Here is a 27407-nt window from a genome sequence, read left to right on the forward strand (position 1 = left end):
GCTGTAATGTATAGTGTTGCGCGGTGTGTATACAGAAGAGGTATCCGAAGCCGTGTCGAAGAGAGTGGGAGCGAGGTACCGTTGCTTCTGTCGATGGGGAATACAGCGACGCGAACGAACGAAACGTAGCGACCGGCTGCACACCGTGCGTCGTCTTGCACGGCAATCCGAAGGAAGAAAGGAAGAGAACGAGGAAAGGATCGTGCAAAAGGAAGAAAGAATCATCGTCATCGTTGGTCCCCGGTGAAACGGACGAAGAAGTTAAAGCCGAAGAGTATCGGCCTGGTTGAAAGAGGAAAGAAGATAGAGAGAAGTGGAGTGGAAGGAGGAATCGAGGAGTCGAGTCCGCCGCGGTGGTGCGCGCCTTCCTCTTCTTCTTCTTCTTCTTCAGCCTTTCCTCGCCGCCCTTCACCGCCAGTTCTCCCAGGCGACGGGCACACGGACAACCCGACGATAACGTGGGTTACGTTAGTGCGTACACGCGGACCACCACACACTGTCTTCGTACACACAAGAAGAGACACCTAGACTCACCTTAGCCGGCTTTACTCGTCAGTTCGTACCACGCGGCTTCGCACGGTGTACACGACCGTACGTCAAGGACGAGGGCAGTCCTCTTCGCCAAAGAGCGAGGAGAACTCCTTCCGCGCGTCATAATCGCGTTTCTATATGTTCATCAGCGTTACACGGAATCGATTGGAAAAAACGGTGCGGAAACAGAGTTGAAAAACGGAGAAGAGATTGCTATTCTTCGACAATTTGGGAGATTCATTTTCACAGCCACGGAAGGGAACAACGGATCCAGTGATCCACCGGGGGAAACGAAAGGGGGTTTTCCTTTATTGGAATTTCATTTCCTTGCTGAACCGATGAAACAGCGTCAGGATATCTAGTCAGAGACGATAGTGATCGATGATGGACCGCATCGCGGGATATGTCAGTGACATTGACTTGTGAACTTTGACAGTTTTAATCGTGGGGTTTAGTGTCCAGGATTCGCCGGCTTCGCAGGGAAACGACTAAGGTCAGTGTTGTTCTAATATTTTTCTTATTCTTCTTCTTTGAAAGTGTAAATGTCGCTTTCACGTTTCACTGTTGACAACCCTTTCAATCCTAAGGGAGTTATTCAAGAGTTTTTATCGTATACCAAGAGAATATCGGTAAGAGAACACTTTCGCAAGGAAAGAAGTTTATAATACTTTTATCGGTTGCATCGAACACGGTTAATAATAATTATTTAATTAAGTAACTGATCACGAAACGCTGAACGCATATTCGTTGGATAGTTTGAAAAGAGGGCAGTTGATTTTCTGGAGAGTTCCGTAAAACACGCGGTGACCTGACATAGTTTCGATAGTAAACGGCGCAAAATTGTTACGTGGAAAGTTTGATACAAGAATTCCGATGACGAAGAATCTATTTCACGATCCTTTCAGTGGGTAACGAACGTTTCATGAAATAACAATAAAAACATACTTGGATGGTAACGCGTAAAAGTAATTCCATGTGCAATTGGCAAACGTAAGCTCGAGAAAGGTAACCGAGAAGATGTTGTTACTTCAAACACTCGAGATACCCTTTTGGTGAACCGAGTTACGTCAGAGAAAAGAAGACTTCGAATACAGAAAGTGTTTCTTCACGCTCGATTCTTCCAGACGTTTGTCCCTAACGGTACCGGGGACCAAACTTACAGCTTGGAAAAACGAGAACGGTGAAAAGGAATTTGGTGGTAGAGTGGAATATTCAAGAACGCTCGCGAATATTTCATTCGAATGTTTATCCTTTCCTTTTGCATTTGACTATGGAACCTGTTGACTTCTGCAAGTAACAGGTTAAAGCGAATGAACTGGTTAAAGCAAATTCGACCGTATTATCGCGCGCTGTAATTTAGGATCGCGGGTTCATTATCGAGGTATCGGTAAACGATTGGATCATCTTGAAGAGGGTAAACAGCGAATCGACTAAAACACCGTTAAACGCGCGTATTTCCTAATATGACATAACGGTGCACCGTTGGTCCCCCTTCTTGGTCGTTCAAGAAAAAAGTAAATCTTTCCACCGATTATCTCTAAGATCTAAATTTTCACCCTTTTCATTATACCGTCTCTACTGCGGCTCAATGTTTATTCTAATCAGAACGGTATCGTGATGTATAGTATTTGAAAGCGGACGTACAAGTAGAAAGAGTTTAAAGAACGCAGAAACGCAGGAATGTTGAACCGGTTAATTCGATGTGAACGAAACGAAATGAAAAATTGAAGACAGAATTAAGGGCGGCAGCGTAAAAGTGGTGGAACGGAGAGACGGTGTCGTGTTTGGTTCCGGGGGAAAGGAAAACGGTTCAGTCACCTCAATTTTCATCTTCTTCGATCGGTTCTTGGATCGCGTCTTGCACGATGGAACGAGCGCGACCCCATCCAACCAAGTGGCCCGTTTGAAAAGTGCAACGACCGTTCCAATAAATCGAACGCCCCCGTCCCCCACCTCGAAAAATGATTACATACACAGAGCGGCAGAGTTTGCAATGACCGCGGTCTACGAGAACCGCGGTCTGCGGATACCGTTATGTCACATTAGTAGGCACCTGCAGCCGTCATTATCCTCTCCCACGGCGTGCCATTCTCAAAATCGAAAACCATTTATCCTGTAACGCGGCGCGGCAATCGATTCTCTACGCGTCGTTTACGCTCGGTACCCGACCATTCTGACGGATGACTGGTAAAATGGAATTCAAGTCACTTCGATTCTTACAATGTTTCATGCCACACAACGATCAAAGGGTAGAAAAAAAATTTTACACAGCCAAGGATTTCTCTGAGCCCTTGGTTGAAACGTTACGTTTAGTAGGTCTGGGTCACGATTGACCCGGTATCGACGCGAGAAACGTCACTTCGGTAAAGAAGATCGATAGAAGGGTAAAAAGTGAAAGAAAGAGGACGGTCCGATTATTTTCATCTTATAATCTAATTAGCGGGAAATAGAATGAGTGCTCGCTTTCTCCGTCTTTAAATAAAATAAAGAAGAAGGAAAGGAAAGGAAAGGAAAGAAAAGAAAAGAAAGAATGAAGGGTGGTCGATGACCGTGTCGTTCGTAGGCCTAGCCTAGATTCGTTCGCCGCGGGCAACCGGCGAGGCTGAAAGTACCGTACCGCCATTTTCCATGCAAAAATTGCGCTTGTCCTGCGATTCCGTGATAATACATACGCCGAACCGTAAAGTATTACGCGCTACCGTAACGATGACCGTCCGGTATATACACGGTGTCCCGTTTCACGTGCTCCTCCTCTCTTCTTATTAATTATCGCGGTTTGACACGTTTCACCGTCACGCTACTCGAAGTCTTTTCAAACTCTCCAAAGAAAATTTCTAGTCTCTCTCTCCGTGTTTCCTTTGAAATGGAAAGAAATTATTTTTGCTGGACAACTTGGAGCCGCAGCTTCGCAATCCTTTCTTTTTTTTTCTCGCCGATCCGCGTACGATTAATTATCCGTCGTGTCGTTATCGAGCGGGACAAGCTTATCGCGATTATCCGAGTCATTATTTTTATCGTTCGGCGTCGTTGTTATTATCGCGAAGCCGCGTAGGACCGGTTAAAAGCGAGCTCCGCGAGTCCTCGTGGATGCGGCCCGCTATAAACGCCATTATACTCGCTTCCTCATTCTCACTTGCCCTGTTCCCCGCCGAGTATTCGACGCGATAAAGTTCGCCGTCCCGTAAATCTTCCGTAAAAATATCGTAAAATTCCTCCGGTTCCAAGGATACCAAGGTCGACGAATAAACACGTTTCGTACACCCGAGGAAACGGCCATTAACGCGGAACGCGTACGTACTCTAAAGGGCCTTTATCGTTTTTAGGAGAAGAAAGAAAAAAAATTATCGTAACTTTCTTCGGGCGATTAGGGTACACAAGTTGGCGGCTATTAAAGGGGTACGGTATCCATGTACCGGGTGGCTCGACGCTGGAAAACGTCCTACATCGATAAAGACGATAATCTACCATTGTGAATGGGAATTCAATGGAAAAGTAGCTTGGAATTTTATCGCGATAGAGAATTTATGGTAGTTGGAACCCTTTCGATCGGATGAATTATTTTCATTATCGAACATCGTCGAATCAGGAGTAAATGGAAGGGAAATAACCGTGGCTGATGATCGAAGGAAAGGAGCAAAGTATCACGAGAAACGACGAGACACGTAGTAGTAGAGGGAAACGTACCGGGTGTCCGTATCGCGCAGAAGCACCGGTGGCAACAGAGAGAGGAGGAAGAAGTAGTCGAGGTTGCACGTATATAGGAGGCTCGCGAGCCGAGCACCAGGAGTCAATGACCGTTCTACATTGACGCGTTGCGCCGGCCCGAGTGCCGGCTGAGTTGAGTAAAGTCACGGCCAGCCATCAGCCGTGAGATTCCCTCCCTTCGCTATAGCCTTGCTCTACCTGTCGACAGCGACGAACTACTCTAGAGTACGATCAACGCGCCATTTTCTTCCTTAACTTTCCTCTACCATGGTCGTCAACTTCCTTACCTCTCTCTAATATTTTATTAATTTACAGCTCGAGCAACTTTTGCATTGGGCATTAAAAATCTTGTATTTCAATTGGATCTGCAAACGTGTACGATAAATACACCGAGGGTTACATTTCGGATGAAAGGAAGTAAAAAGAAGAAGTAGTCGCGTGATCTCGTGGCGGCAGCTGATGGATAAAATCGAAAGAGGGTAGCGAAGCAGGAAGTTGTTGAAATAGGAAGGTGTATGAACATTTCTCGAGTTCGTTCAATAATTGTTATAAATTAACACTATCAGTAGGTTTTTAGACCCCTTCAGACTTAAGCATAACAGTGTCGAGAGTTTAATTGCCGTACAATCCTGGATCACTTTTTCCGGGGCACCTGATCAACGAAGCAATTATGTATCGAGGATAAATTTAGTGTCTTCGAACCTATGCTTATCCTTTATACTCTCTCCGCGGTAATAAACGCGTTTTACTATCTAACCGATGGAGGTACACTTACCTAGAAAAGATACCTCGAAGAATTTCCATTTTCTCAAGTACCCGCGAACGACTTTCAACAAGCAATCAAGATTCGCTATTCAAAACTCGTCTCAATTATTCTCGAATCCTCCTTTCTTCGTCGCGGTAACAGAAATATTTCATGCAGTTTCGAATGATCGAGTAAAAGTTATTTGGTTTACATTTCGATGTAAACGTTATTAAGCCGGTAATATGCGGAGGTTTGAAGCGAACGAGCGTAGTCGTTCGTTATATAAGGTGAAAGGGCGACTGGCATTGACATTGAAGTTCGTGCTATTCAATGCGGAAACGGACAAACTCCGTTATTTAATCTCTTTCACAACGATTACGAGGGAACGCTTTATCGGCCGGAGGTATCGACCGGAAGCGCAAACGCGCGTTACGTGTTCCGTCGAACGAACCCGACTAGAATTCTCTCTTAGCGTATCGCGATTATATCCTTTCTCTTTGCATGTTGCAGGAAGAAAATTTTTTGTTTCTGCATTCTTACCATTCTAACATCGTTTCGGAAAGTGTCGAAAAGTATTTCAACCCTTTATAGTTCAAGTCATCCAATCCGATATATTACTGTTTTTCATTTATATGAATTTCCCGGAAAGCTAAATAATTTCTAACTAATGAATTTATTGTGGGTCGTGGGAACGGCTGAAAGGGTTGAAGAGTAGAAGCCCGAACGAGATATAGGAGATACCTGACCTGCCTTACGCCACGCAGCACGAGCACAATACCCGAATAACCAACGCTCTTATCTGGCTACGACAATTTCTCCGACCACGTATACTCGCGGAACAGTATTCACCTGTTACGTGGGGACTTCTTATCAGTCTCGTCTCTCAAATCCGGAAGGGAATAATTCCACCTGTTCCTCTTTCCCTTTTTTTTTTGCAACGGTATTTCGGAATATATTATCAAAACCCACCCTTCGTTTTTACTTTTCATCGTTAAAGTTTTTAAATGATCTAGATTTAAAAATGTTTCAATTCAAAAACCTTCACTTCCGAATAATGGTATTAATAGTAATCCCGGTTGAAACGTGCAAATTTTTCAACCGAAACTCTTCGTTTTGCATACATAGAAGAAGAGGAACTCGTTTCTTTACGAACGTTCTTCATCGAGTAGTTTAGCTTCCGCGAAATAGGTTACGTGGACAAAGGAGAGAATAACCGATGCCAAGGAATGCAGAGGGGAAATTTTTTGAAACGGTGCTAGCCTTCTTTTCCGGTTCGCAGAGCGCAAACTTATTGCTCATTCATTTGCTTTTTTAACCAAGGTTAAATTTTCGAATCATCTACGAGAAGGAATATTTCCCCGATGGGATATGTTTCTCATTTTTAAAATATATTTCTATCGGAAGCAAGGTACGTACATTGAAATGCGGGCAAAGAATGACTGTTTTCACAGCAAGAACACCGATATGCACTCCATTTTGTAATAGATCTGGTGCGGGTCCCGTTGCGATTTCTGTTATTACAAAATGAGTTGCACGACGCGATGAGATTCTAGTTCAATGACCTAGAAGAAAAATTAATATCTACCATTTGTTTCGGGAAAAATCAACTACGTATACTTTCTGCAAGAATTGACGGTTTCGTTGATTTTTCGATCGAAAGCCGAATGGAAAGCACGATCGGGGAAGCGGAGACGCGAACTCGAAGTGTGCTATTACAAAATGGGTTATGCAGCGCGCGAAGAGAGTCAAGTTCAATAACCGACGAGAATGGAAACCTGCGACCTAGTACAAATTCATTTCACTCGTGCTCGTGAAAATCTCGACGATTTCATTCTTCGCTCTAACAACTAAACCATCTAACCATGATGAAAAAAAGAGAATCGAAGATAAAAAAATTTCAAAGATTAAAAAAAAAAAAAATTGGAAATCCAAATTAATTCAATAGGTGTTAGAAAAAAAATGTTACTCGATTAAACAGCGAATGTGTGGTACGTTACGATTGAAAATCAGGTAACGGATAGAAATGCACGGAAATCGGCACGGTTGATGGTCGATTTCGAAGAAGGATACCGGTGCGTCGGCTCTCGAAGTGTGCTATTACAAAATGGGTTATGCAGCTCGCAAAGAGAGTCGGGTTCAACAACCGACGAGAACGGTGAACCGAGCGAGCGCGGAGGCCGGTAGCGAAAATGATATAGCGGTCGTCCGTGACTCCACGGCGTGTACGTAGAGGAGGTGGAGGAGGTCCATCGTCGAAGAGAATCGTACAGCGTCGGAACGCTTGAAATTGAAAGAGATGGAAGACCGGCGAACCAGCCGGTCGACCTCCACCACTGCCGTAGTCTGCCGATCACGTGTCCCCATTGAAAGCGGCTCGCCACGTACGGTCTGACGTCGATTCGAACTACTTGGACACCGCGGTGTTCTACCTTCGGCCGAGCGCCACGCGTTCCTTCGATCACGGCTGACCACATACCGTCCGCTTCCACTTGTACTTTTCCCATCCGCCTAATACTTCCCTTTACGAATTGAAATTTCAATCCGCTGCTCACCTTCGTGGCAATACAGCTAGAAACTCTTTGCATCTAGAAACGTTACGACCGATGGTATAAGCAATTTCAAAGATTAGAATAGCAAACAAGATTGACTTCGGTCACGAACGAATCGTGACTTCATCGACAACGAAGAACCAGTTCGATCTTTTCCGCTAACATTGTCCTGTCAAGATGAAAAGATGAGAAGATGAAAAGATTCTTAGAATTCTAGGGCCAGTTCGATCGGTTAATCACGATCGGCGCAACGTTACATCCGCTCGATGAACTCTTCAAGGTTCAACGAATTGCCGATGGTCCGAGGTCCTGAACCCGAGTACAGTGCCAGGACGATGTCTCTGACCTGGGGATTCGATTCGTCTCTCGTTTTTCGATTACATAACAGCCCGGGGATGTCGGCGTTACCTTTTACGGAACGTGCGATGTTAACTCGTACGGTTAACCAAATTATCAATTGTCCACGCGTGGTCGTGGAAAATTTTATCTTCATCGATCATCTATATTTCTGAAGGCTAAAATTTCTTTTGAGGAATACGAGAATACGTTTTTCAAGAAATTAGTCTTGCTAGTACGCGAAAAGAAAAGAACGAAAATGAAAAGAATGTACCGGAGAGAAAAGGGAGAGACGGAAAGTAGGCGAGGCGATGGTCGGAGGAAAAGTGAAGGATGAAGAGATAAGTAGCGGAAGATAAGAGGAATCACGGCCGGTCGAAGTCCTACCGAAAACGAATTCGGTTTTACTTTTGGCCGCGCCTTCGTCGGCCGTCCAACGGTGCTTTTACGCACCTGTGTACACGCATAGACCCGTGCATAGTGGTCCCACGTGTAAACGTGTGTTCACGTATTCATGGTTTTACGACCGTTTGGTCGTGTCGTACCTGTACGGTACCTTGGTTATACACAAGCCTATGTACAGTTAGGCGAGTGACGCGGTTCGGTTTCGACGTCGGTACGTGGCGATATGCAGGGACGGATGGATCGATCCTGCCAAAGTATTCGATTCATTTCGCAAATTTTTCATTTTTATTTTCCAAGTTACCCAACGCTGCTCTTTTTCACTAATTTCAATCGATCAAATAATAATTAAGAAACTAGAATTAACTGGTTGATTCTCAGACGTTGAAATTATATCACTTTCAAGATAGTAAAAACAATTACTTAATTATAATAAATACTACAAGCATTAATGAACGTCAAAGCGTTAAGAACTGGTATGTTAATGTAGAGTGTCTCTAGTGTGCCAGTAAACGGAAGAAAAGAAAAAGAACTCGATTCTCGTGAACGAGGAAACGAATAATGGCTCGTTTAGGAAGATTTTCGCGCATACCTAAGAGCACGATGCGTTAAAAGTTCGTTCACCTTAACGAACATTGTCCCCCAAGCTCCGTCCCTGTCTGTGAAAGAACGTACGTGTTGCGTATAGAGAATATAAGCGTAAAAGGGGAACAGAGTGAGTGAGAGAGGAGGAGGAGAGGTCCTCCCCTATGGTGGTATCGGAACCTCGTTACTCAGCGCACCATGCCTATGGTGTGGTCCAAGTCCAAGTCCAAGTAGACCTCCAAGTGGGACAACGACCGGCAGAGACCTTCTTTCAGATCCGTGGCGAGAGAGAATGGAAGGTGGCAGTGAACGAGGAGAAAGAAGGACGAACCGAGGCGAACGTAGAAAGGAGGAGGAGGAGGAGGAGGGCAATCGCGAACTCACTTCGCTAATTCACTTGCTCGCTGCTTTTCCGGTTTACATTTTGCTACCAGCCGAGAGTACGTCGGCCTTTTAAAGTCGCGCCGGAAACGGGACTTTGATTTTCGCGTTAAATCAAACCATCTTCTAATCAATTCTTGACGGATGAATTATTTTCGCATATGATTCGATTTGAAATTTATTTTTTTAAATTCCGAGGAGGTACAACTCGAGAAACATCAGAAAACTTAGGATGATCGTATGACGAAGGAAATAAAGTTGCAAGATCAGTGGAGTAACAGCACTTTCTACAAAAAGCTTAAACGCAACATGTCCCGGTTCAAAGCCTTAAGGGTCATCGACCCCCCCCCCCCAATCGACTACGGAAAGCATCGACCTTCTTACAAACGTCCAGACCTTTCTTAACTATCGAGAACACGAAACGAATGTTTGATTCGACTTAGAATGTTTTCTACCTTCGAACTGTTAGAAATATTATCTTACAAAGTACACAAGGAACGCCTAATGGAATCTGAAGAATTTCTTTCGAACTTGTTTGTTCTCCCAGATGAATTTGAATTTTGTAAACAGCAAAAGAGAAGGTTACGTTCTAGACAAATTTCTGTCCGTTATTCCAGGAAAGCGGTGCGTGTTTATCACACCGATTGCGTGTACACGCACGGACTCGTATGGCCCGTTATTCTCTCTAAAGTAACAGTTACGAGTATGGCTGCGAGAGTTAAAGGTAGCTTGCACCATGGAACGCTTCGATTCCGAACGGACTCCATGGAAAACGGCATTTCCGGTTCACATTCGGCCCTCTATTCGTGGCCGATTAGAAACTTGACGAGAGAACGCAGCGAACTTCCCGACGTTCGGTTTTACGAGGACAAAGCCACCGGAGAGAACCTTTAATTTCCCTTTCGATCGAGGCTGAAAGGTATGTACCTAACGACATCGATCGATAGAGTAACGGTGCATCCTAAGGACGAATGTTTCTTTCCAACTGGATATCCTTAAAAAGATAATCGGTACACGAAACGAAAGAAGAACGGTGTCTTGCAGTCGATCAAATTCAGAACAAAAAAACAAGGGGCAAGTAATTCGGAAATCGTGCGAGATCTTGTCCGACGACGATTCCCGAGAGAAGCGGTTCGAACCGAAGGAAATTAATATATCTGGTACAGTCGTTCCTCCGAGGAGGGAAAAGATCGACGACCCGGCAACGTATCTGGGTTAGTAGTCGTCGGCGATTCACGCGGAAACTTCTTTCGCTAGGAGATCTGGCCCCGTGGAAATTCGCAAGGTGACTCTTGATTATGTTCGTGGAAAAAGTGAAATTTCGGATGAGCCATGACTACACTCTTGCTTCCAACGAAATTTCGTCGGACGAATTCATCGCCGGGTCATTGTCCTCGCCCACATACCTCTTCGAGTAGTCATTCTCAGAGGAAGGGGGGGCCCGTTGCAAAACCGAGCTTCGATGACGAACAAATCTCATCGATACGCGTCAAACAGCTAATTGGAGGAATTTATTAGTTTTACAAATTGAAGAAAAGAAAATTTTGTTCTCCGCACAAATGAACGAATTTAATTATTTTCGAATTTCCGTGGAAAGCAGCGATAGCACTGATCACACGATCGGATTAAAGGCAGTCTGCCGTTAAATTTCGCACGCATGGCAGGATTAAAGCAGAATTATATTTTATTCCGATGAAAAAGAAGGGGTAGGGTCGGAAACGCGACAACGACCGCGAGGAACAAAGACAATACAGATAAAGCCTCTATTATCACCATACATTTAATTCCATCGGCAGAGAGGTATTTCTACCGAATTACGAATAAATCACAGTTGGCATGATATTCTATTAATTTCAGGAACATCGCCAAGTGAATTATTACGAGTCGATACACTGCAATGGCCCGCAGTAAATACTTTTCCTGGGTCATTGAGTACGTTGTAGACGATTTCCATACATCCTCGTTCTGGCACAACCTTCGAATTAATTATTTATTTCGTTTCGATAAGGTTCGTTTAAACAATTTAACGTATCGCGAGTTTCACGGTAACAATGTAGAAACAATGTTCACGGTGAACGGTCGTCAACGAAGGAAGGGAACGATGGTATATTATCTCACGGTGAGAATCAGTCTTTTGTACCGTGGCAGATTTCGTTCACGTAACCTTGCAGATGGAATCGAGACCGGTCTTCAGGATTAGGATCCAAGCGAGTTCGACGACCCGTGTACACTTCTGTTACGAGGTGTCGATGGTCTTTCGAGCTAGCTTGTTGCGATGATGGAAAAAAAAAAAGAAAAAAAAAAACGAAACCGCTCGTTTAGCTAAAACGAACGGGGTTACCGATCTCGAGTGACCATGACTCTGAGCTATACGAATTCCAGCTATAGCTGACGTCTGTCAAAACGTCAAACACTTAAGTTTCGGAGATACGGTAAATGGAGATTAATTAAAGAATGCCAACGTGAAAATTTACATATCAAACTCGTGAATCTGTGACACAATATGTCGAACTATTAATTATAATTATTATACATGAAATTGAACAAAACAACAAAGTTGTTTTGAAAGTGTTCAGGTAGAGAGGAATTGAAGGCGAATATAAATAATGGAAGAAAGAAAATCATTAAGGCTTTAGATTGTAGACCAGTCTGGATCGATTTGGGCCGGTTTACATTCATGCGCTCGGTACGTGATCGGTGTATGCAGCGAGCCGTGAATGGGAAAAGAGGAGGGTGGTAGTGTAGGTAAAGGGTGGCGTTGGGGTTAAATGCACGTTCCCGTGAAGGGGTTGCGAGAGGACAACGGACGAAGAGAGAATCGTGTGAGAGGGACGCACCGTGGAAAAAGCACATACTCAAAGGAGGTGTAAACAAGGACGGGGAGAAAAACAGCGCAGGATTTTTGTAGACGCGACCCCCGTCTGGCTTGAAAATTTACCAGACCAGAAGAAACTGTCCTTCGATCATTAGACTACTTAATTATTTCCCGACTATATTGACGTAAACGTACTGATAGAAAGGCAAAAGGGAAATATGACAAATTTATCGACGAAGTTTCATCGCCCAAGAGATGATAAAATTCCAATAGAAGAATTTTCTACGACTTCTTTTCGCTTCCCACGCATTCGAGCGTATGCAAGAGGGTAAAAAGCTACTGTTCTTAGATCATTCGTCCACCTTCAACCCCCTATCGATTGCGACGCGTTACATAAACCGCAGCCGCTGAAACCAGCGTCTTACGAAATCGGTTCGAATTCAACCCCTGATCACACCCAACGAAACTCGCTTGCTACCCCTCGAAACACCGTAACCCCTTAATCTAACACACTCCCATCACCTACATATTCCCTTTTCATCTTGCCTCGAACGGGGGGGGGGAGGGGGGGGGGGGGGGGGGGGGAAAAGCGTCTTGAGATGTTGGCGAGAAGTTGGCGAAAGAATTAAACTCGGGACGAGCGATCGGCGCATGCACTCCGTCGTTGTATGCATCGACGAACAGAGACAGTAACCGACGACAGCGGGTAGAATCCAAGAAAGACAAGAAGAAACACGGTTGCACGTTGGATGCGGAGGGGTTGAAAGGGGTATAACGAGAGCGTGTTCGATCAAGAGGGAAAGAAACGGCGTTGAGAACGGAAGGAGGACGGAAGAGGGAAATGCACGAGAGGAGAAAGATGGAAGAATGTGAAAGAGGGAAAGGGTATATGAACGTAGCGAAACAGAAGGTTGGATAAAGATAGATGAAAGGGTGAAAGAGGGTGGGAGAGAAGCTCTGCTGGCAACGGGTCGATCGAAAGCGCAGCGCAGAGAAATGCACCACCTCTGCTCTGGTCTGGCAGCTTTGCTGGCACACCACCACGTTCCTGGTCGTTGAAAGGAGAGAGAGAAACGAAGAGAGAGAGGGATAACGAAGCGACCAATACCAAAGCAGGGAGAGAACGAGCCAAGCCGACTCGCGTTGGGCTAGGTCAGGTCTACCCGAGTTTCACACACTGGTCTGCGTGTGCCATCCAAAGAGAACCACCGAAGGCGGAGACCACCCTCGAGAAAAAGGGTTGAAACGCGAAATCGTGTTCACCATTGTGGTACAGTGCCGGTGGTGGTTTTTTTTTTGCCAACAGAATTTGTTTAAAAAAAAATATATATATACATTTATATATAGGAAGAATCGATCGTGTTGCAACCTACTACTCCTTCGTTTTTGTTTGTCGAACGATCGGCATAGTAAACGCGGCGTGCTCCAGCGTTAACTACGATTAACCAGCGCAAAATCTTATCGTTATCGTTTCGACGAAGAAACAACGGTGACAAAGTAGCGTCCTCTTTTTCTTTCTTTCAATTTTTCTTTCGCCAACGATACCAGATCTTGTGGCGAAAAGAAAAAAAAGAAAATAAGAAAGAAAAGAGGGTGGAGAGGGTGCGAGACGAAAGTAAGGTGAAGTGCGTCGAAGTGGCTCGCGTGGTGTGTTCGAGAGGAGTGCTAAACCAGTGCTTCCTGGATAAGTTTCTACCTTCGACACACGAGCTGGAATAATCAAAACAAAAGAAAAGAAGAGGATTAAAAGAAAGTAAAGGGGTGGCAGCGTCGCGTCGAGCTACCTCGAACCGATATAGTTGTTGATAAACAACGAAGAGAAGGGAGAGTGTCAGCGGGTTTGATTTGGTTCGGGTGCAACGGCAGCGCAGATTCCAATTTCCTTTTCTCCGATGTCCTGATAATCGATAAGCGTGGGTTATAGGTGGCAGAGGACCGCCTAGGGCCGGCAGCGATCGGCCTTATCGACGTACAAATTTCCTCTTGCCTAAGGGACACTTTTAAATAAATGTTGAGAAACAACGACAATTTTCATCCCTCAACGCGAGGCCAGATTTGGCACCCGGGTGTACGCAGAGTCGTCGGGATGCCGATCTCTCTGAGAAATCACAGGATCACATAAAAAAGACAAAAATACGGTGCCGGAGAGAGAAACCTTTTCGAATATCCTGTTCAAAGATCCACGAAGAGACTAGACTAGACGAGAGGGTGCTGCACTTTCGATGCACCAAAAGTCGTGAGTAACTGCATCTTAACTACCCACCGAACGAAAAAGAAAACGAAAGCTGCCTCGGTATTTTGGTCGCCACGAATCCTCGGTTTTCGAAAATGTCAAATGATCTTTCAGCGTTTTCCCGATTCTTTAAAGAGTCCTTCGCAAAGCTTTAATCCTGCCTCGTCTTATTTTAAAGAGTTTAAGACCGAGTGATCGTTATCCAACCCCTTGGACCGATTGAAATTTTGTTGCAAATAAATCGTCGCAATATTGTAAATCAAGGTAGCTCACAGAAACTTAATATCGTTAACCGAAGAATTGAAAAGCATCATCTTTCAAGAATCTCCTAAGCTGATTGTACTTTTTAAGCTTTAAGAATTAAGATTCAGGGGAGAAAACGTGATTCGATCGGGAAGGTCGAAGAAAAAAAAACCTGTGAATCAAGAGGGGTTAAAAATCAGAAAGTTAGGCGAAGAGTTAACGAATAGGGAACGGGGAGCTGGTAGCGTGCGCGATTTCCACGGAAATGGAAATTCAACGGGTAGCGAAAAGCCCTGGTGGCAGGGTGGGTGGACGATGTGGAAGAGGGTGGTGTGCGGGAGGGTTGGACTTCAGAGTTTATGCCCTGTCCCCCTCCCTCTCCGCCCCTGCAGTCGATCAATGCGTGGACGGGTTTCACTTTCGCGGTGTTAAAGTGTTGCACCATCGCGTTGATCGTGGAATAAGGAAGAATCATGATTTTTGCCTATCCTACCCACGAGGGAGGAACACCCTTATTATACAGCCTGTTCGGCGTAACAAAATTGAAGTCATCTTCATTTTTTTTTAAGCGACACCGGTTTATTTTAATTTTTTTTTTAAGTGAAAGATTTAATAAAACAAGACGATTGAATTAACAGTTTGTCACTTTGAGAATCAGACTTGGATATAGAAACACAAAAGAAAGAAAAAAAGAAAAAAAAGAAAAGGAATAATGTCGAAAGATAGAAAGAATTTCTGCAGAAACACTGCGACACGCGTTGCTTCTCTTTTATAAACGTTTCGAAGTTAATGGCTGCAGTTATTGATCGTGTATCGATTTACCGGAATCTCAACTATTTATAACGCTCTCTGCGTTGTCCGTCGTCATTATACACGATCTTCTAATAATATAATGATTTCCTTGTTTTCTTTTTTGCCCACGAATGGTAACGTTCGACGCGTGAAGATGAAATCACTTTGAAAAGGAAACGTTAATTACGTTTTCAGCAAACTATAAACAAATCAATCGATGCAATTTATGGACTTTGTGCATCACTGTATAAACGAAACCTTAAAGACACTTTAACAAGAGAAGCATACCATGCTATTACAGTAGTAAAATTTTATAAAGAATAATTAATTCAAGTAGTATAAGAACTATTTTTAAATCGTGTACTTAATACAGAGTAATTACTGCTACTGTAGCTACATTGTACACAGAGTGCCTCTTGCTTCCCGGTGGATTGCAGTCAAAGGGTTAAATTCCTTCACGCAGAAGCTTACTGTCGAAACTTTGCTAAAAAATGTGTCAAACAACTTTTTCTCCGTTCTTTCCTTTTCCTTCTCATTTAGAAGATTACGACACTTTTGAAAGCGTTTAACTCTATAGGAAAATAGGCTGTGTGAAGTTAGTTTGCGAACGAGGAACAAAGGCGAATAGATTAACACCTTTGATTGCATAATTGAAGTTCGAGTATGTGAAGATAACATATTTTCCGCATTTCTGTGCAGTGAAGGATGGAGGCCAGCGAGTGGGATCACGCGACCTTGAGGGAAGAGGAATTCGAGCAGCATGCCGTGTATTTGGTACCGGATGTGGCGGCGTCTCCAACCGATACCAATCGCGCGGAAGCCTCCCTACCGAGAAATTTGGTCCTGAAACCTTCTCAAGCCCTCAACGATGTACGTTCTTCCGCCAAAGAATTCTTTCTTGAGACTTCCTTGGTGAGAGCCGCGATTACGATCACGATTTTCATCCAAGTTACGTTTACAAAATCCCTCCTGTTTAACTCTTTCCACCCCGAAAAAATAATTATAATTATTGCTTTTAATAAGTTCATATACGCTTATGTACTTCATCGGGTGCAAAGGGTTAAAAAATTTTTCCTGAACGTATCATTGATTGGAACTTGAAGAGATGTCGAACGTTTACACGCACGATTCGGTGAAAGATACTAGATCAAACTTGACCGAGCTAGCAAGTTAATTAACTTACCGAGTATGACCTAGAGTCGAAGCGAATCGTTACACTTTCCTCGACGACAAGAATCGAGACCAATAGCCTCGGTCGTCGCACGACCGTGCAAACTGTTCTTTTACTCGTGTCAAGTTCGAACTACGCAAAACATCGAATCTATAAAAGAAGAAAAACAATTGAGAGATTAGAAAAATCATTTGATTTCGATTCTGACCAACGAAACTAAATCTTTCAAAGAACAGACAAGTTAGATAAAATTAGAAGAATGTATTTCAGTGCTAATTGAGTAGGTAGTTTTTTTAATAAAATGAACATCCTGAGAGCATCTCTTTTTTTTCTAAACGAAAATAGATTTACCATCGGGATCGTTCGAAAATATCCCACGGATAAAATCGTTTAACATGACGTATGTTCGAAACGATACATTCCGTAGTATTTTAGTTCAGTCAGGAACTGGATGATGAAATTTTGAACGCATTTAAATAGCTATGATTCCAAAAACGTTGGAATTATTTCGAACCTGGTTAAAATATCTTTGTCGCGTGTGTGTACAGGTATTGGGAGTTTGGAGTACCAGTTACATTCCTAAGGGAACACGATTCGGTCCTCTGGTGGGTCAAGTGTACACCAAGGACTCGGTACCGGCCGATGCGAACCGGAAATACTTCTGGAGGGTAAGATTTCTTTTCCAACTATCATCTGTTTACGCGTACTGAATCCACCAGTGAAGTTATGCACGCGTGTTATGATACATCCTGTATGTATGTATAGATAGAGAGAAGTTAGAAACTGGTTTCAGTCGATCTAGCAAGCCTTAAAGCAAAATCCGCGAAGCCATTGATGCCTCGTAACGAATTGATGAGTTACGATAGAGAGAACTCGGATTCCCTCTCGAATAATCCTATTAAATCGTCGATTATTTCCCAGTCTATCGATGCCTCGGAATAATATCGAAGATTTAGCACCGTGTGTACCGTACATCCAGATTCCAATATCGTCCCGATGATCAATTTCACAGTTACATTGTTTAGATTCACTCCATGTAAAATCCGTACATATGTTTTCTCAATAGGTATACAAGAACAACGAGCTGTTCTATTACATCGACGGTTACGACGTTCAGAAATCGAATTGGATGCGTTATGTAAACCCGGCTTACTCGTCCGAATCGCAAAACCTGATAGCATGCCAGTATAAAGTGAGTGAAGAATCTATCGATATGTTCCTGTTATCAAACCCTTTGATCAGGATCCTGTCATTCACGTCACCGTGTCTTTTACTTTCAGATGAACATTTATTTTTACACCATCAAACCCATACTACCGAACCAAGAGCTTTTAGTATGGTATTGCAGAGAATTCGCGGAGAGGCTCAATTACCCGTTAACCGGCGAGCTGATGCTTCAGAGAATACGTAAGTAAACGTAATTTTTGTTGAACCGCTCGACAAATCTGTTATAGTCGAGGAAAGAAAAAGAAAAAAACCACGCATCTCTACTTGCAGGGCAACAAGTGCAACAATCCGCTCTGCCGAGCGAAATTCCAGCCACCGTGGAGGCAGTGTCTCCTCTAAAGGATTCGTCCATCTACGAGAGAAGGTCGCAAATGACCCCGACCGACGGTTCTGTTCGATCGGACGAGGGCTATCACTCGAACGGTTATCACGACGAGATCCTCACGCCTCCGGAAGAGAGCAGCGAGTCGGACTCGGAGAACAACTACGTGTTGGACTTCAGCAAGAACGCGAAAGCGTCTGTGTGTAGCAACGAGGTGGTCAAGCAGGACAACGCAGCGGCGAAGAACGAGTACAGAAAGGTGAAGATCAAGATCACGAAGACCTACGGGAACTTTCAGACGTCGAAGGGTCTCGAAGCGAATGGAAAAGACAAGGATCAGGAGTTAGCGAGTCGTGCGGTGACCCCGGAACTACCCAAGCCGGTGTCTCCCATCATTCTACAGAAGAACGCCGTTCTGTCGACGGTGAACGAAGAAGAAATACCGGAGAAAAATCCGAAACCCTTCTACGAATCCGAGGTGAAGGCTAATTTACCGAGACCAGCCTACTTAACCAGCCCCAGTAACTCCATCCTCGAGAATATCCTCCTACGTAGTACCGACAACAATAACAACAACAGTCATAATCATCATCACAATGGGACCCAACAACACCATCAGCACCATCAGATACATCATCAAACGCACGTGGACTCGGTGACACCGCCGCCATCCAGTCCAACGGAGATGGCCTACTCCTACAAGAAGTCCCATCGTTATGGAAACATTCTACCGTGCAGTCCTGATTCTAGCTCGAACCTACCGATGCAAGCGGACACCTGCGTCAATTCAACGAGCGGAAACAGTGCCCTACCGATGCAAAGTCCGACGAGTAATCTGCATTCGAGCGCGGGCAGCCTTCATTCTAGCACGGGCAATCTTCATTCCAGCACCGCTCCCAACAACCTTCTACAATCCCATCCAGGGACCATTCATTCGTCCAGCAATACAAGCAATCATCATTCCACCGCGAACGTTCTATCCTCCAGCACGATATTAACGTCCACGAGTAACCTTCATTCGTCAACCACGTCGACGAGCAGTTGTCCACCCAAGAGGAAGACCAAGAGCCCATCGCCGTCTACCAATCCCACGGGTACATCCGCTCCGACGATTCTCTACTCGAGTTCCGGTGGATGTCAAATCGAATCTAGCACGGTGTATCCGAACTCGGCAGCGAGTAGCAATCAAAGCGTCTCGCCGATTTCACCGATTCAATCGCCATCCTCGTATCCGTACGGTATTTATCATCAGAACGGCTCGTTGCATCACAACGTGGCGCCGTTGTCCATCAATTGCACCGCCTACTCGCCGACGCCGAGCGGAAACGTGGTGTACGAGAGGACAGACGGAAGGAGGCTGGAGGCTGCTACCAGCAGCCACCAACTACCAACCTCGTCCACCATGCAGATCGACACCAATCAGACGTTGATCGCTGGCACGCACAACCTCCACCTCGGTCATCATCCGGGTCTCACCATACACGCAAACTCCGCGTCGTTGAACCGATATTCGCCCGCGAGCTCCTTGTCTCCGGACGATCACGGTTGCTCGCAGAGCGGCTCCCTTAGCCCTAACTCCCAAGGATCCAGGGGTTACAGGTCGTTACCGTACCCGTTGAAGAAGAAAGACGGGAAAATGCATTACGAGTGCAACGTATGCTGCAAAACGTTCGGCCAGCTGTCGAATCTCAAGGTACATCTAAGGACTCATTCCGGTGAAAGACCGTTCAAGTGTAACGTTTGCACCAAGAGCTTCACTCAGCTGGCCCATCTGCAGAAACATCACCTCGTCCACACCGGTGAGTAAATCGCGTTTCTTTATTTTTCGACCAGACCAATCTAACACGATGATTAACGAGAAAAATAAATTTTCGTCTACAGGCGAAAAACCACATCAATGCGAGATCTGTAAGAAAAGGTTCAGTTCAACGTCGAACTTGAAGACCCATCTCAGATTGCATTCCGGCCAAAAGCCATACGCTTGTGACCTCTGCCCTGCTAAGTTCACCCAGTTCGTTCATCTAAAGTTGCACAAGAGATTGCACACGAACGAGAGGCCGTACACCTGCCAGGGTTGCGACAAGAAGTACATCAGCGCGAGTGGCCTTAGGACTCATTGGAAGACGACCAGTTGCAGACCAAATAATATCGAGGACGAGCTCGCCCTCGCAGCGGCGGTCGGTTCGCCGACCTACTACGAGTACGGTGGTCCCGATATGAATGTCGGTAAGTCGAATATAATCCTATTTAAAAAACGTGGATCGATCAGGACACCCGGTATATCAACTATGTCGAATAATCGATCGCCGGGAAGACGGAGAAAGTAACGGCTTAAAGGTGATCGTTCTTTTCCTATCTTTTCCAGGAAACATGCCAAAAGAGTGCGAGCTGGAGCACATCGAGAACTACGAAAGGCACGGATCCGCACACGGTCCGCACTCCACGTCCCTCCACAATCTGGAGAACTCGGTGGGACGACCAAGCGTCATAGAGACCTCCCAGCCTCACATAATCGAGTGCACCTAAGAACCGGGGGTATGAGCCCTTTTGCTCAAGCGCAAAATATCCAGCCGTGGAATAGTAAACGAGTTGCTCGCGACACACGAGAAACCGACCTGTTTTTTAATCCTCGCGAACATGGCGACTGATAATAACACGCTTCCCGGTTCACGGTACACGAGGAATTCTTTTCGAAATGAACCTATTTTTTCTTCGTTTCATTCGTCGCTGGCAACGTGTAATTAAACAGAAGTGATTATGTATAAAGGATAGAAAGAAGATAGCGGAACGATAGCGATGATCGCAAAACTTGAGTGAGATTACGTGCAACAAAGTAAAAATTCGGAGGTTGTTAATGATATAAAAGAAATGAAAAAACGTTGTTGCTTGGTTATTGTTATACGCGAAGGAATTCAAGCTTTTTTAGTGGATAAATCATCGTGGAAAGCTGGTTAATTTTTTGAAATCGTTACACGTCGATCGTGAACGCGAACAAAGTTCGATTTCTCTCAGGAGGTTGGACCGAATCGACGAGATTCCAGCTAAGAGCAGAAAAATAAGGCGAAAGAGAGAGAGAGAGAGAGAGAGAAAAAAAGTTCCTTCCTTGTAAATACTCGTTTCTATATTTTTTCTAATAGTAGCGCCACCAACGAACACGAATTCATATAAAAGAAGAATAAACGAGAGAAATGTGAAGCGTAAACGAAACAGAAAAGGGACGAAACGAAGTAGGATTAGTGTGTCTCGAGTCGTCACACGATGTCATTTTCGGATATAAAGTCGAGAGAATACGAGCTACCGAAAGTCGTTCGAGCTTCTCGATTATCCTTCCACGGTCCATCCTGGAACGATGCATAGAATAATGGTACCGTGCGCTAACGTGTCGTTACTTTTCTTCCATTAAATACTTCCATTGCTCGACCAAACTAATTTATTTTACAACACTTGAAAACTTTGCTGGCAGTAGAATTCGGATTTCAACTTGAAATATTCGATTATGTTTGAAATTCGGATTCTTTTCCAGAAAAAAAATATTGAAAACGCATTCTATATTCCGATGACAGTAAATAGACATATTTCCTTCTTCCTCGCGTGTGTATCGCGGTACCATTTTCTAAGCGTTCGAGCCTGGGAAGTTAAAAGTGAAAAATATTAAAGAAAAATTCTAGCAAGGCGGACTTTGTCGGCACCCGCCAGCAAATTCGAGAATGCGCGCGCGAAGAAGAAAAGCGAGAAAGACGCGACGATCGAACGAACAACCAGTGACGACACGACTGCAACTATACGAGACCTGTACCTGTATATAATAACATTACTATTAATTATTCGATAATTTAAAAGGTAATATATATATATATATAATATAAGGAGCTCTAATTTATGAATATCTTTATATATGTATATGTATAAAAGCAACAAAAAAAGAACAAAAAAATAATTAAATCGTCGTCGATTGGCGAGGAAAACGGTAGGCTGCGCTCTACACGGTACTTTTTATTTTTTTTTAAATAAAACACGAAACTTTTTTGAAAGTTAAGTGATTTATTACACGCGTACTATAGTAACGTTAAAAACAAGAAGAGAAAAAAGAAAACTTACGGTGATCGAGTATCTATATTTATATTTATACACGTTCGTATACAAGCATACAGTGGGTGCAAGAAGTACTCGGGCACCGATCAACTTTAAGCGATACTTCACTGGTCCGTGAATATTTTTAATAATTTCTGAAATAGAGTTCGTGGAAACAAATAATTAGGTACTCGTATAATCGGGGAAATTAACGAGGAAAGTTCATAAACCGATAGAGATGTACGAGCAATAAATATTCGTACGACTGATCGATGACAAATCTACCTAAAAGTTTCAAAACCACTCAGAAATGAATCAATTACTTACTTATAAGTTAATTTCCATCGATTTTACAATTTTTCTCATTAATTTCCTGAATTATCCAAGTACTTGATTCTTGTTTCACGCGATATCTATTCGAGTTTGAAACTGATCGCTATACGAATACATTCCGCGCCTGCTGTATATAGATATAAGAATATATACATATATATTTTTTAGGCATCCTTTTGTCGTGGAATTTTCGAAACGGTAAACCCGATCTGTCGACCCACGCGAACGAATCGTTTTAATTTCCCATTTTTTCATTTTCTACTCCATTCTGGAGCAAACCTCTCCATTCTCGACGCTATTCTTCTCGTTTTTATCGATCGTTTCGAACTTACGGTTTCTTTTCTCCGGTTGTGGACGTTAAAACCGTCGTTGCAACGAAACGATAACTGAGAACCGTCGGGGAAACAAATCTTATCGCGATCGCGCACAAAAAAATGACTCGCGGTGACGTCAAATGATAACACGTATTCAATTAATTGTCATTTCGTGTTACTAGTGGCAATAACGATCGATGACGAAGCGTGGCGCGCTGGAAACGCAATATTTGCGAAAGGATTGGCTTTGTACGATCGAGATCGACGACGCACCTTATGCGTCCTATGATATATTTATACCGTGGAGAGAGAAATTTTCTCCCAAAAATTCTTACTACGGAAAACTCGGTCTCGAACGAATCAAGCATCGATTCGCAGCGTGCCGTGTACGAAGTAAAAAGGAAAAGGCTCGGGGGTGATTTTCATCGGGAACAAATCAAAACGCGCACACTAACAACGGGAACATCGGGTAAAATTCGCCACTATCGTGAAAATGTGAAAGCAAGGGAGATAAATCTAGTCAAAAAAAAAGAAAAACTAATTTCAATATTTAGCCGAGCCTTCGATTCGCGCCTCGTTTCAACGCGATCGTTATACCACTTATCTTTACATTATATTATCTTTCTGTTATTTATAGAGTGTGAAGAAAGCAATTGAAATACTGATCACCATCAGATAGATTAAGAAATTTATGAAAAAAAAAAAAGAAAAAAGAAATTCGAACGTACTAATTGGTGCTGTGACAATGGAGACACCATTTATTTCGTAATCTCTTCCACTGATTTGAACAAAATTTCGTTTACTAGGTACTTCCATTAAGTTTTAAGCATCTAATCGTCGAGTTATCACGATGAGAAAGCGCAGCCTACCATTAAAATGCGAAACGACAGAGATCGTGATTCGATCAGCGATTCTCGGCGCCTCCAAAAAAAGAAAAGAAAAAATGATTTTTAAAGAACGTAACGATGAGACTAAGCTGGAATCGCTAATCGATAACGATGATAGCACATTGCTAAGTATCGCAGACTGATATACGCACGGTTATCTAGCATAAAAAAAAAAAAAAAAAGAAAAAACAGAACAAAACGGAAACAGCAAAAGAAAATTACGTGCATCGCGATACGATTCCAAGAGCGAACAGGATCCGGATAAACGGGAATACGAGAAGAAACAAACGGTTGGAATTCACAGAGCACGTTCGAGAAAGCATTTCGAACTTCCTCCTTTCACAATGCCTCTTCAATTTCGAAAAGAAAAAAAAAAACAAAACAGAAAAGAAATCCAAAGGTTCCATACGTCCACCGATTCATCTATCCGTTTTAGCTTTGGAACGTAACAAGTTCAATGGTTCCTGCAAATATGTCATGGTGCTCGTCGTAAAGATCCTTCAAAGGAACTGATTTTTCTTTATGTAGTACGTTTTCTTCCGGTTTCCTTACGGTGAACCCTTTTCTCCCCACCCTCTCGAAACAAGAGGGTTTCATTTTTACCCTTGAATCGATACTTCGACTGCGTAAGTTTAAGGCAGCTTTAAGAAAAAAAAAAAAAAAAAAGAAGAAATGAAGTCGAAGAAGGTACGATTCGCAGGGCCTTTTAATTTTTTGATTTTTCGCGAAAACACGTTGACAGAAAAAAGGAAAAATGAAAACGGGCAACGTGGAGAACTCGGGCATACTACCGAATAATTAGGCCAAAAATGAAAATTCTTACATCAGAGATATGTTATATGTACGCTATAATAGCGGTCCCATTGGTCGAATAGAGAAACGCGCAGGACGCTGAAGACCATGTATCCTGATCGTGGGTCAATATCGTAGAGGAACACGTTTCTATAATGTTGACTTCCGATTACGAATTTAGGCCTGCACACGTAATGTTTAGGCATAGAAACGGCATTGGAAACGGGGACTTAGGTGAAAAGAATATTCTGTGTATTTTGTTTATATCTGTCTTTGCCCGGGGTCAAATTGGTTTTTACGTATTATCACTTCGCTACGAAAGGGGTGACAGAAAAATTCTACCCTTGCCAAGAACGAGGAAAGATCGTGTAAATACAAAATCCGGAAATGCAACTCTCCCTAAAATTGTAGGTGAACGATGTTGATTACGTATATTTTTTTACAAGTTTCGTACAGAGGATGAAGAACCATGGGCAATGGGTTTCCAATGGCGTTTTGCCGATCATTATTCCGTGTATTGCCACGATTTCCTGCCTTGCCCGGATTAAACGCACTATTATACATAACGGAGCGATGAAGGGAGAAAGATAAAACGAAAGAGTGAGAGTGAACGAGTGAATGAGAGAATGAACGAGACGAACCTAGTATTATAAGATTTAAATTGTGAAAAAACATAAAAAAAGAGAGAGAGAGAAGAAGAAGAAGAGGAGGAACGAGAAACGGTACGGAGAAACTAAAGAGAAGATCGTGTAAATACGCTAAGAAAGTAGAATGATCGAAGGAAACAAGCGATTTAACCGCCTCGACAACACAAGACAAGCAATATTTAGTTCTTACCGTCTCGTAAAAATAATTAATGAGAAGAAAAAAAAAAAAAACGATAACTCCAACTGTACTTGTACACAACACACAGGTGTACACGGCTCGTACGTATTTAAACGACTATAAATTAAATGTTAATTATCCTTACACTTCGTATAATATAGTAAAATTGTTACGCATTTATTATCATTACAATTATTGAATAGGTAATGCTCAATTAGCATTTGTTTCTTAAAATAAAGAATAAATATATGGCTGTTGGATATTTATATGCACGTATCATCTGCATCTCCCTTTGTTTTCTTTTTTTCTTTCTTTTTTAATTAGATCATCAAAAAATCTCGTATCATCATAAATCGGTATCAAAGGACCTTAATATGGATCATTCCTTTATAATAATAATATTTATTTCAATTTCTTCTCGATGGCAATGTTCTCATGTCACTTGCAATATCTTTCCTTTCTTATTTGCTTAAATTGTTCGACGATTGAAAATAAGAGAAGAGGTAGTTCCTTCAAACAGGAAGGAAGTCCAAGGATATGTTTCAACTCATAAGGCGAGGTATATCGTTTTCAACCTTTTATTGTAAATTGATCTACAATCACCATATCCTGGTTCATCGTCGTTACATCTTCGTCGTTATAAATAGGAAATCGTTACAACACCACTATTGCTCGATCATCATAGTGTGTCTGTATGTGTTTTTATGTACGTGTGTATCTGTATGTGTATATGATTGCAATATAACTCTCATCTCTCGCAAGTATCAAGAAGTTCATTCTTAAAAGTTTCAAAGTTCATCACTTCAATGTCTATCTGACGTTATCTTACTGTACAATCCGATTAAACTGGCTTCTTTATCGTAAAAAAAAAAAAAAAAAAAAAAAAACCTTATCACACGATGCAACGAATCATAGCAAACTCGCGTTCGTGGAATAATTTTGTTTTCCTTTTCTTTTGGCGGAAAACGGAACAAAAGTAATGAGACCAGGGAAGTAAGCTACCTAACTTACGAGTAACACTTTTGTTTTTGCTTTGCACTTGCCTCGTCATTCCTCCGGTTTAGAAGAACGGGAAAAATGTTTCTCTTTCGCGTACACGTCGAAGATAATATACATTCCTATATTAATTAGAAAAATAATACAGATTTTTGCCTTGTTAATGGAAACAATTAGCTATACATATATATAAATATATATATAATGTATACCACATAGTTTAATGCGGGTATGGACATTTGAGTATGTTGTCACAGCTAACCAAGTCCCTGAAAACAATTTTAAGAAAAGTCTTTCATCTCCCAGAAACATTACACGGTTCTTTTTTTTTTTTTTCTATTTAGCACGGTACTACTCAGAACTTGCTTCGTGTTATCTCGCATAATCACGATCAACACAAACGCAAATTATAGGGCGGCAGTATGTGTATGTTGTACTGAAAATATTCTAGCAACGATAACGCACCATTAAAAAACAAAACGAACAAAACAGCGTGATCACAGTTCTAATATTTCTCACTCCTTTCGATCGTAAAACGAGAATGACGATAAAACGTTGCAAGGAAACTAGCTTCGGACATCTTCGTATGAAAATATAGGAACGAAATATCGAAAATAATTCAATCTCTTACACGCACTCTTATATACTTGGAAAATAATCAACCATAACTAAAAGAAGCGCAAAACATGGAATTCTCTGTTACGTTTGGCTCTTATTGGAAATGAAACATTCGAAAAGCCATAAACGCTAAATCACAAACAGAATACCATTCCAAACACTAAATATATAATTAATTACAATATTTTATAATCGTAAATATGTTGTGTCGACGAAGTAAAACGTAAACTTAGAAGAATTATCGTTTGAACATTAATTGACAAAGAATAATGAGGATGTGAAATCCTACCTTATCAAGGTACAGGACTGTCTGTTCCACTTCCACTATTGGTCCCAGCTTCTGTTTTCGTTGCGGCCACTCTGTCACCCCGCTTGGAACTCTTCGATAACGATGCAACTTCTTTTAACAAATTCGAGATCTTCAGTTGCATCGTCGATATTTTAGTTTCGTACTCCTTTTCCGTCGCTTTCATCTTGTTACGCAGTTCCGTCTCCGATGTGAAGTTTTTCGCTTTCAATTCCGTAATCTGTGAA

General features: G+C 42.8%; 2 protein-coding genes across 7 annotated transcripts in view; one reads left to right on the top strand and one right to left on the bottom strand.

Annotated features, from left to right (window-relative positions):
- The window catches only part of LOC117606850 (protein FAM76A), a 40692-nt gene that overhangs the window by 10812 nt on the left and 2473 nt on the right, over positions 1-27407 (bottom strand). For 2 of the 4 annotated variants that reach the window (XM_034329813.2, XM_034329814.2), the window contains exon 7: positions 22025-27400. In XM_034329813.2, the coding sequence (XP_034185704.1) occupies positions 27167-27400 (234 nt within the window). In that variant the 3' untranslated portion in view covers positions 22025-27166. Of the gene's footprint in view, positions 1-22024; positions 27401-27407 lie in introns of those variants that run through there. The other 2 variants (XM_034329812.2, XR_004582080.2) reach the window with 2 other exon arrangements.
- Positions 884-24315, top strand: Blimp-1 (PR domain zinc finger protein 1). Of its 3 annotated transcripts, none has more exons than XM_034329808.2 (8): positions 884-1024; positions 16017-16229; positions 17037-17156; positions 17555-17680; positions 17769-17895; positions 17986-19836; positions 19919-20263; positions 20403-24315. In XM_034329808.2, exons 2-8 carry the CDS (start codon positions 16023-16025, stop codon positions 20561-20563), a joined length of 2937 nt encoding a protein of 978 aa, XP_034185699.2. In that variant the 5' UTR covers positions 884-1024; positions 16017-16022; the 3' UTR covers positions 20564-24315. The 3 variants fall into 3 exon arrangements, with proteins under 3 accessions (XP_034185699.2, XP_034185701.2, XP_034185700.2); XM_034329810.2 differs by having other exon boundaries at positions 16017-16187; XM_034329809.2 differs by lacking the exon at positions 884-1024 and adding an exon at positions 12941-14285.

This window comes from Osmia lignaria, chromosome 2, assembly GCF_051020975.1.
Source record: "Osmia lignaria lignaria isolate PbOS001 chromosome 2, iyOsmLign1, whole genome shotgun sequence".
NCBI lineage: Eukaryota > Metazoa > Arthropoda > Insecta > Hymenoptera > Megachilidae > Osmia > Osmia lignaria.

Bases quoted from the DNA above. Each gene is read 5' to 3' on its own strand.
- Blimp-1 (XM_034329808.2), top strand. From the start codon at position 16,023: ATGGAGGCCAGCGAGTGGGATCACGCGACCTTGAGGGAAGAGGAATTC. The intron at 17,157-17,554 runs GTAAGATTTCTT...TTTTCTCAATAG, and splicing joins ACCGGAAATACTTCTGGAGG to GTATACAAGAACAACGAGCT. The intron at 17,681-17,768 runs GTGAGTGAAGAA...TTTTACTTTCAG, and splicing joins TGATAGCATGCCAGTATAAA to ATGAACATTTATTTTTACAC.